Source organism: Nesoenas mayeri, assembly GCF_963082525.1.
Source record: "Nesoenas mayeri genome assembly, chromosome: 7".
Lineage (NCBI taxonomy): Eukaryota > Metazoa > Chordata > Aves > Columbiformes > Columbidae > Nesoenas > Nesoenas mayeri.
Genome location: NC_137551.1, coordinates 37,675,358 through 37,686,687, shown reverse-complemented (window position 1 = coordinate 37,686,687; position 11,330 = coordinate 37,675,358). Strand labels below are relative to the sequence as shown.

Sequence of the window (11,330 nt, the reverse complement as noted above, 5' to 3'; positions counted from 1 at the left end):
AGACCTGGCTAAAACTGAAAAGCAAAAAGACCAGCAGAATCAAACACATCCCTTGTCATACCATGGCGAAACCAAAAGGCACACCTTGCCAAGAAGTCAGGTTCCTTTATCCAAAATACGTAGGAGTGTAGCAAAAGTTCTTGGGAATTCAAACTGAGAACACGTGATATGTCTGACACATTTTCAGATAGTGGGGAATGTTACCACAGCTGCCATTCGGTGGCTTCAAGAAAATCATTAACAGAAAGAGTCGGAGATGCCCTGTGAGGAGACCTCTGGAGGGCTGGGTGGGGAAAAATTTAATGCAATATAACAAGGGGAAGTTCTTGCATCTGGGCAGGAAAAACCCCAGTTTCCAGTATAAGTTGGGAACGACCTGTTGGAGAGCAGTGTAGGGGAAATGGACCTGGGGGTCCTGGGGACAGCAGGGTGACCATGAGCCAGCACTGGGCCCTTGTGGCCAGGAAGCCAATGGTACCTGGGGTGGGTTAGAAGGGGGTGGTCAGTAGGTCAGAGAGGTTCTCCTGCCCCTCTGCTCTGCCCTGGGGAGACCACACCTGGAATCTTGTGTCCAGTTGTGGCCCCTCAGTTCCAGCAGGACAGGGAACTGCTGCAGAGAGTCCAGCGCAGCCACCAAGATGCTGCAGGGAGTGGAGCATCTCCCGTGTGAGGAAAGGCTGAGGGAGCTGGGGCTCTGGAGCTGGACAAGAGGACACTGAGGGGGGACTCATTCCTGGGGATCAAGATGGAAAGGGGGAGTGTCAGGAGGATGGAGCCAGGCTCTTCTGGGTGACAACCAGTGATAGCACAAGGGGTAATGGGTACAAACTCAAACAGAGGATGTTCCACCTAAATATGAGAAGAAACTCCTTCATGGTGAGGGTGGCAGAGCCTGGCCCAGGCTGCCCAGGGGGGTTGTGGAGTCTCCTTCTTTGCAGACATTCCAACCCGCCTGGACACCTTCCTGTGTAACCTCATCTGGGTGTTCCTGATCCATGGGGGGATTGCACTGGATGAGCTTTCCAGGTCCCTTCCCACCCCTGACACTCTGGGATTCTGTGACTGTTCATTGCAGACCCTGATGAGAAAGACACATCAAACATCACATGTGGGCATGAGCACAAAGACCTTGTCACAGGAAGGGAGCTCCAACAAGCAGGCTACCACTAAAATATATCATGATTACAGGTCTTCGTTTTGTGTAAAAATGTTCTAAAATAGCACTATAAAGAATTATCAATTAAATCATCAGCAAAAAAGAGAAAATACCACTAAAGGGCAATGATTTTTCCCCCAATGGTCATTTTTACTTCTGTTTACTTGTACTTTGAATCAAGTTGAGATCCATTTGTTCTTTTCATTCACTTTATGATTTTAACTTGAAAAAGCAGACAAAACTCAGCAATACGTATGACCATCATCTACTTGCTAGTGTACTTTTTATTAAAGAAACAAACAAAAAACCCAAACAAAACAAAACAAACACCCCAAAACAAACAGAAAACCCCAAACCAAAATAAACACAAACAAAACCAAAAAGTGGGTGGAGGGCCTAAATCACTCCAGACCAACACTCACTCTTGCATTTACATCTCTGTGATTAACAATGCATTTACACACGCATCCTTGTAGACCTTGGGTTCATCCAAGTGTCATGCTACTAATTATGATGTAGTGTCTGCTAATGAAGACACGGAGCCAACCACAGTGGCCTGGGCTCCTTGCAGAACTCCCGGCTCCAGCATTTGGCTGCAGTTTTGAAATGCCAGCAATGCTCTGGTCCCCAAATTGAGACATGGTGAGCTGAAAGAGACAGTAGGCACGAACCACAAGAAATCAATGCGGATGCTTTCTGGGAAGAAAAATCTATTAGTGCACAGAGCTGCTGTGAGGTGCTCAAGGGTTGCCATAGAGATTCACCGGATTCATTTGACCGACCGTATGAAGCAAACACAAAATACTCTTACCGTTAATATGCTGAACGTCTGATCCAAAGCCCGTTGGAGAACACTCGGTAGCTTTGTGTTGACTTCAATGAGTTGTAGATGACGTCTCGAGAGCAGATCTTGATGGCTCATTTCTTAGTGCATTGAGCCCTTTTATATCCTCCAAAAGGTTCATCCTGGAGACTTTGAAAAGGTAGGACTCATTTGACCAAGCTTTTATTTTAAGCATATTCAACCCAATGGCTTCAAACCCAGGAGGGTATTAGAAGAAAAAGTCTTTCCATCACCACAAAGGCACAACCCCCCGCTCCCAATTCTAAAACCGAATATGGGAGGGAAATCTGAGGTACAGTTGTATCATTTCATCAGTCAACAAGCTCCATTCTCAGTTTTGTTATGCTCAGTAACCATCGCATGTTAGGGCATCACAATGAGCTCAGCTAGTTTTCTTAAAAAAAAAGGTAGTGTCATACTGTTTCACCATTAAAAATAAACTTCAATATAGTGAAACATTCTGTCAGACTAATAAAAAGCATATCTTTGAATATTTGTTATCTTTTTCCAAACTCTTTAAACGTTTAAGCAGACATTTCATCAATGACATATTGCATAAACGCTTCACTGTTAGAAGTAATTTTTCATGATGAATCTTTAAAGTGCCAGAATATCTGATAAGTTAAATTTTGATTTTCTTTATATGGCAAATGCTTAATAGTTGTCTTAGAGTCTTTCTGCACTATGATTTTTATCTGTATTTTATTACGGTAATAATAGCATCTAATATACTCTCTCATATCTGTCTTGTTCTTTCTTAAGGTCAAAATTATATCCAGAGCTAAAACCAGCAAGAGACTTCTTCCTTTCTTCCTTCCAGAGTTTTAAGGCAATAAATTACCATCTACAGGCAAATAACAGCGAATTAGGAAAACCTAAACAGGATATAGATACACTTTAATATATGCTTGGTAATCAGAAAACCAAGTATTGGTATGTCATTACAGCAACGAATTTTCAGTCTTGCAAGTAAATTAGGTGCTATTACATCAGGCTATTTAATTGCCTTTCTTGCCAATAATCTGTAAAGAAAAAGGAGAAAAATGTTAATTCCTCCTCCTGTCTTGAGGCAGGTTTTACTTGTTCACATTTTATTGGATTTTTTGCTTTTCATGTTCACCTAGTGGTGAACCTTATCTGTCTCCTTCGAAGGCACAGATGATTTTTAGGGAGCAGCGAAGCAGCAGGCAGCGTACAATAATGTACAATAATGTGCAATAACGTGCAATAATGTGCAGAGTTCCAAGGGTGGGGATGGGGATAGGGATGCAGAACCAGCTCCTGCAGCTGTGGGGCTGCTATAAACAGTGACCGCTCTGCTCAAAGACGACTCTCACAGCCCGAAGATAAGGGCCCATTAGTGGAAACTTACGTTCCAAGCCTCCAAAGGAAGAAACAAGTCAGAGGAAAGTAGGGTAAAAAAGAAAATCCCTCTGGATTCAAGGATTTTGCTTGTCCTCTAAATGTATTTTAATGTGTTTCACTAAAGGATGCAAGGTCAAAAAAGAAGAAAATACATCATATTACTAGCTCAATATTTAATAAACTGCACTTTGAATGTGTGGGTGTAGAGGATGCTGCTTGCTCAGCCTCATCGGGGCATGAGCGTCTCACCCATTTGCCTGGCAGCAGCTGGAGTAATGGACAACACAGACAAAACCGGAATTGGCTTGGCCATGAAACCCATGGGACTCCCCAGAAGTTAGGAAATGAACATGAGGGTGCTGAGTCCCGTGGTGAAGGTGACACTGGTCACACTGATGGGACAGCAGAGCGCTCGCCTTTCTCCCAGTTCCGGGACAAAGCACTGGCTGCAGAGACCACCCTTCCCTGCCCAACACCTCCAAAACTCTTCCCAAATCCATCAGTCATGACACCACTTATGCGAGATGGCTTGAGGAAGACAGCTTCTTATTTTTGAGATGGAGAAACTGAGTAGAAATGAAGGGATATATCTAAGGTCACAGACTGAGTGACTACCAAAGGCCGAGAGCACTCAAGGCATTCCTGGCTTCCCAACTTGCTCCTCAATCCCTAGCCAAAACATTACTCTTCCCATCTTTTAAACTTGTTTTTTTCCTTTTTGTTTCTCTTAGCTTAGCCAAGAAAAATAGTAAGGAAAGTCAACAAAATATCTTTTCACAGAGTAATGAATCCCTGTTCTCCAGGAAGCAATATAATTCATTGCAGCACATTAATTATGCTGCAGGTATTCCTATAATCGTTCCTATTGTCCTCTTTGCACTGAAGAAAAGACATATAATGTCATGTTTCCAGTTTCTGTCAGAATGAAAATTAGCGTGCTCACCCTCAGATCCTTATTTTCTGACAGAGATCACTAAGGTAACCCTCTGTTCTTTCCGAAATAAAGCCACCTTTAAAGTTCAGAAAAGAGTTTAGCATTTCATGTTGAAGGCAGCGGAAGAGCCGTGAGTTTTCAGCGGGTGGTGATGGTGAAATCAGACCGCCGGCGACAGAACGACTTCTGTAAATCAGCTGCATCATCTACATTTTCCAGGCTTGCTCAGTGTGATTTAGGTGAGTGCAAGACTTACGGCTCTTGGTGGCCTCCTCACACCATCTTTTTTGTATATGCAGATCCCTCAAGGTGGAGTGGCTTGTCAGGGAATGACTAAATCATAAATAATGGGACTTCTCCTGTAGCCAGGAAGCTATTTTTCTTGCATCCCATACTTTCGAAAAGAGGGGATAAAGGTCTGTACAAGCAGGATGCTGGCTCTTCATCCCTCCAGCACATACTCTGCTCAAAAGCCATTGCCAAAACACTAAATGAGTTAGTTCAATAAATGAAAAGGAAGAGGTTGCTTTTCAAAGCTACACTTAGAGCTCGGTTGGCTTGCAGACCTTGTTTATCATAGGTTACCAAGGCAGAAACACATTTGATTATGTAGAAAAAACTTAACTAAAATGAATGTGAAAGCCCAAGACTAAGATAAATCTGGACTTGTTTGGGGTTTTTCGTTGAAAAATAAGTTGGGTGGTGATACGAGCTGCAAGAAGCCAACCAGAGCCAGGCCAGGGAGCTGCACTGCGACAAAACACCTCCACCTTCCTGAATACAGACGTGCACAGATGCAGAATACACACATCGTGCCTGCACAAGGGCATAAATCAATCCACATAACTTCTTCTCCTTAAGTACAGGCAAGGAAAAAAATCACCATGGTTTGGTACCTCTCAGCAGCACCAACCACACGTTCAGCGGTCACAGGCCAGGGGTCATCCTGAGCCCTTCAGTTTTACGTGGCCAAAGGCATTAAAATGTGAGGTGGAAAATGGCATTTGCAGGACATCTGCCATGTCTGAAATCCCAGCAGCCTAGAATGGAACAGGGTTAACTGTCCTGCTGCAGTGGGACACCTGCGTGCCACAGCGTTGGCTGGCGCGAGCTTCCTCACACTCAGATGTCACGAGAGTGAATGAGAATGACAATTATCCAGCATTTCCTTATACATTTCCTTGTACATTTGCATATCTTGGTCTGCTTCCAAAGAAACACGACCAGCAGGTCAGGGGAGGGGATTCTCCTCCTCTTATCTACCCTGGTGAGACCCCACCTGCAGTGCGGTGTCCACTTCTGGGCCAACAACGTAAGAGGGAGATGGACCTGTCAGAGCAAGTTCAGAGGTGGCCATGAAGACAATCAAGGGCTGGAGCTCCTCTCCTGTGAAGACAGGTTGAAGAGTTGGGGTTGTTCAGCCTAGAGAAGAGAAGGTTCCAGGGAGACCTTACTGTAGCCTTTCAGTACCTAAAGGGCACCTAAAAGAAAGCTGGAGAGGGATCTTTTTACAAGGGCATGTAGTGATGCGACAAGGGTTAATGGCTTTAAACTGGAAGAGGGGAGATGTAGGTTAAATATAGGGATGAAATTCTTTGCCATGAGGGTGCTGAGGCACTGGAACAGGCTGCCCAGAGAAGCTATGGAAGCCCCATCCCTGGAGATGTTCAAAGCCAGGTTGGACAGGGCTCTGAGCAACCTGGTCTAGTGGATGGTGTCCCTGCCCATGGCAGGGTGGTTGGAACTAGGTGGTATGTTAGGTCACTTCCAACCCAAACTGTTCTATGATGGCATGATTTTAAAGGTCTCAGTGTCACTTGACTAAGAACTGCAAGAGCTAAGCAACCCAAACGCCAACAGTGCCCAAAAGGAATTGTGAGCGCTGAAGCAACTTTGAAAAATACGATGCTTTAAACATTTCAGCATGGACAAACACAGACAGGATTATGTTTGATCCCCTCAAATCAGCCATAAATTAGCCAGTTGCCCTCCAGAAATCCAGTATCACACTAGCACAGTGTTTGAGACACTTTCCTCCATGGGCTCAGGGGTTCAAGACACAGGAATGGGCATCATGGAGGGGATGATGCCAACTGGCCTTATTCCATTTTAATAACCATATCCTGGGTCATGACATTTAACACAGAAATATTAGAAAGCATCTATATACTGATTTATTAATATCCTAGCTTCAAATTCAAAACGCGTTTGCATGGACACTTTGCAACACTTTCAAACCAACATCACCGCTTGTTACACTGCATTTGGAAGAAACAGCCACGGGCAAAAATTCACACACATGTAACTCAGTAGATGACCTTTTCTACATATCACATTTACATGCTTTCAGATCAAATGATTATTTTTTTTCACAGGAAATTAAAAAAACCCCACCATTGTTAATCACTGCGCCACAACTGTAGCAGATGAGCAGAAACCGCACTTGGCACATTTCATCAGAGGTGTGTTGCCTAAGTAAGTCAATTAAATGAGGCAACGGGAGCTGCACTGATGCCCTGCCTTAGAGTGATTTCCCAGGACTCTCCTGGAAATGAGATGACACATCTCAGGAGATTATTTCCTGCTAAAGTCATTTTAAATAACCATATTAAAAAGAAACTAGATGTTACAAGCAGGGCCTGATTCTGTCTCTCACCAGTGGCCCTTCGTATCTTTGGAAATTTGAAATGAAATGTACTTTAGATCTGTGTTAACATTGCCAGAGCGGTTGTCTTCAAGTAAATGCGATTTGGGACAGAGAAGCACAAGCCTTGCCTTGTCGGTGGCTTGCGGAGAGGAGGGATGTCGGGAATGATGCACTCATCTATTCAAAGCACGGGCCTATTTTTGTATTAATCAAGAGTAAGCTGATTAAATCTGTAGCTTTACAAAGAAGGGGAATTAACCAAATGAAAACATTCATTTCAATACAAAACTTTATGATACTGTAACTTGGGGAACAAAGCCCTTGCCGAGCAATCCCATCTGTTTCCCTTGGCTTGTGCTCTTTCAAAGAAACATCTGTTTACACGGGTACATTTGTCTCTGTTGGTTTTATCATAGAAAAGCATTACAATGATTTTAAGCGCAAAGTTAAACATCAGACGCTAAAATCGGGAGCGCGGTTTTGAACATTTGCTTATGACTTTGCTCTTCGAAAAGAAGTTTTTTTAATTCCTGATCCAACACCGTTGCGAAAGGACCTTTTATTGAAAGGCATCTCCAGGTGAGGCTTTAAAAAAGCCAGTTCTTCATTCCTGCCCACCTTGGCTAAGCAGTTATTCAGCAAGACGAGGCAGTAATCAGATTTTCCATACAGCTGGCAATTCAAATAAAAAGGATTGCTGCTCTGAAGATAGAAAAAAAGAGAGAGACAGATAAGAAAAGGTAAAATTATGGGTCTGTGTATTTGCCAGGACTGGTTCGGTATAAAAAGCAAAACAGAAACACAAAACCAATTTATGCTTAGAATGACAAGGACAAGCTGTTATTTGCTAAGGATTTGTCATATTCAAAACCAGATTTTTTCGTAGCTTTCTGGAAAACTCGACCATGATATTTCTGGTTTGAAATACTGATACTGTTACAATCATTTTTATGGTATGAAATGAATTGTTTTGCGTGATGTTGACCAGTTGTGACATGTAACACAGCTTCCCTAGAGTAGCACGCATGTTTATTGCTGTAAAATGTGATTTTTTCAGTTACCAATGAAACACCATCTTGTTTTCACTGGTATAAAGTCATGTACTTTAAAAGACAGATAAGAGAAAATGAAAATACCTGTAAAGCAGATATTTGGGGGAGGAAGCTTTCTAGTAATTCTGACTAGTTATGGTAGTAGTTCTGAATAAATCGACTAAAAGGACAAAATAGGGAATTTTTAAAAGTCTGGATTAAAATCCCTACAGGTTTATGTGCACGTTCCTTTTACCTGCACTTCACAGTGTAAAAATATAAACTACATTAAAAAAGTTTTATAAATTTTTACAAATTTAAATTGCACTTAACATTGAACTGAAAAGGAAACATCTCCTGCCATGTCTGTAGTTGCTCTGTGCATCTTTCTTCGTGTCGTGATTTACCAGCTTGCTGACTGTCTATCTAAAAGAAATGCTCTGCCATTATTTCTAAAGCTGTCGCTACCGCGTTCTCGCTTGGGAAACGGTTTCGTGCAAAGCCATGGGGTTAACACCTGCCTTTGCTGGAAGTAATGCTAAAATGGCCATTAGCTCCACTAAGATTAGTTTTAACTCAGTATGCTATTACTTTTATTAATACTGTTAATACTTCATTTTTTTTTTCTGTTCTGTGCATATAAAAGGCAGATTAATGATTCTTTCTGAGGCAGCTCATTAACCCCACAGAATCCTTTGGCCACTGACACTGGGATTTCCTCCCCAGACTGAAGTTTGTCCCTAACAAGAAGAAATTCTTCCTGCAAGAAACATAGGCACAGAAAAAATTCCCTTTGAATTTTTAGCTGCTGTCTCACAACCTATATAGGGATTTACAGTACAGAATAAAAGACGGTTATTTTGACATGCCGGCTATTCATTTATATGAAATAATTGAAATCATTTTACTTATTATATCACCTCCAGAAAGAGATCCATTAAGCAATGGGGTTAGTGAGATCAGGATGCGTCTAAGCTATCCGTGATCGGAAATGAAAGATGATTCAGCACTGACAGAAGTAAAAGATACAGAAGAACTGGGCGATGGAGAGATTAAGGCTAATGGGAACTTCACATCCATAAAATAAACGGCTGCAGGAGTGGCCACCGTTCCTGCTAGTGACAGATCGTCTTAATGAAAAGAGAACGATGCAAAACATACCCGAGGAAACAAAGGAATCAGAACTGTGGCTCCAAGAGCTCATTTCACAGCAATAAAGAAAGTCTAAAGAAGACTTTGTCCAAAGCAGGAAAATTGAACATCATCAGAAATAAAATATCCCATGCCACGTGGGCAAGGTCTCAAATGGAGTAAGCATAATTCAGCCTGATATTTGCCATGGAAACCTGGTCGAGATCAAAAACTGAAAGGATTTTAGCATTCTTTAAGTGACCTCTTCACTTCAGTTTTATAGGCTGTTCCACTTTCTTTCATAGTCCAGTCCAATCTGCGTTACTGATTTTACACAATAATTTTCCATAACTATACAATAATTTCTCCTTTGCCTACACACTAACAGTGACAAATAAACTTACTGATTTCTGAACTAGATAGCAATAAGTGAAATTAATACATATATCTTATTGAACCTATTTGATTTACACAAGGAATTCACAAGAAATGCAGAGGAGATGGATGTTTTTCTCTTCTCCATACAATTTTCAAGTTCAGCAAATGCTCCCTACACTCTACATTAAATATGCAATAGATTTCTCACATGATTATTTTAGAGGCTTGCATATTTTATTAGTGACTAAAGCAAAAATTGAGCTATACTCCAGGAAAATTAAGTAATAACATTTAAACAATAACTTTAATAGAAGAAACTTTTTTCCTTTTATAAAAAAAAACAACAAAGAAACAAGCAAACAAAAAATAATTTAAATAAAACAGCTATTTAAAAGAAATGAAGCAGCTGATCTTCAAGTAAATAAGGAGCATGACTTACCATGGAAGGGACAATGGGGTAACCCGAGCACACAAACGTCATTGAGATCCACAGAATGAAAACAAAGTTTAACCTGCATGGACTTCAAAGAAAAACTGAGATCAGTTAAAATTTAAACCAAAACCCAGCAAAAGTACATGCATGCACCGAAAGACACAACCGGGACATTTCCTCCATCTACAAAGTCGTCTGCAGTGTCTTTACCTGATCATTTTTTTATTCAGGAGCGTATATGGATGTACATGTAGTTATACTACCGAATTCCCCACATATCCTTTCAGTTCTTTCTTAGATGACCATTTTATACCAGAGTTCAGGAGTGAAAATGTCATCAAAGCTGATTTTATTATGACTAATTGGTCCTTGTTTGGCCTTTTATTCTTGTTAAAAGGGAAAATGGCAAGAAGACACATTCAGCTGCCATTATGAAACTATGAACTAATTTCATTTAAAGTGTCCTGTTAAAATGTCTCTCAAGTGGGTTTACGGTTAAGTCTGGATCATCATGGCAAACCTGGGCAAAGGTCTAAAGATTTCAAAATCCGGAATGTTTTACCACTTCCAATATATCATGTTAAGACCTTGTAAAGTCTGGCTGCAAGGGAAAAACACTAAAAGTGCACTTTAAGTAGAAAGTTCCTCAAATAATCTTATTATACTCCGAGCAGCTACAATACATAGAACAGCAGATAACAATATATATAGCTGCTTCTTTTTCTTCCACCCCCCCTTTTTTTTTTACATGTTTAGTTTTCAATGCACGCAATTTTAAAGTGTTTTTTCTTAGAACTTAAGTTCTTTGGACATTAATTTCTTCTTTTGCATGCAGAGGTATCTTACCCTATTTTAAGTTTAGTCAATCAAATCATCTGGAAGCTTAATAAATTCCGTTAATCTCCATCAATGTAACAAATGTTTAATGTCTAAGAGCATAATTTGCTGCTGCAACAAATTTAATTGCGCAACATTTAATTTAATGGTGCGATATTTTAGGGGATCCTGTGGTTTATTTATACAGAGGACCATAAAAGCAATAAGAGTCCTGCAAAGTCTCTGAATATTAGACTGCACAAGCAAGGGAATGCTGAAAAACACCAAAACATTGCATTTCCTTCAGTGGTTACACTGAAAAATCAACATACAAGGGCTGCAGAAGGGAACCCTGTATGAGTCTTTGGTGAGCTGTTATAAATTAATGGCAACTTTACCTGGAACATTCAGTCTCCTGATGTAGATATAGTTAGTTCCAGAAGGTAGAAAGCAGTGAGGCCTTCAGATAAAGCGAGAAGAAATACAATGGCATGTAAGAGCCTTTAGCACTTCTTATAGAAAAATTCATAATTTGGTCAAAGATTGTTGCTGAATATTTTTTCATTATCATCCTACATGCCAGTGCTGATCATGT

General features: G+C 40.9%; 1 protein-coding gene across 1 annotated transcript; it reads right to left on the bottom strand.

Annotated features, from left to right (window-relative positions):
* Positions 1 to 7,438: 7,438 nt before the first annotated feature.
* Positions 7,439 to 9,997, bottom strand: NPS (neuropeptide S; the record flags this gene model as incomplete). Its single annotated transcript, XM_080348323.1, has 2 exons — positions 9,926 to 9,997; positions 7,439 to 7,648 (listed from the first exon to the last, which is right to left on the bottom strand). The coding sequence occupies exons 1-2, from the start codon at positions 9,965 to 9,967 to the stop codon at positions 7,439 to 7,441; spliced, it is 252 nt and encodes an 83-aa protein (XP_080204449.1). The 5' UTR covers positions 9,968 to 9,997.
* Between the last annotated feature and the right edge of the window lie 1,333 nt (positions 9,998 to 11,330).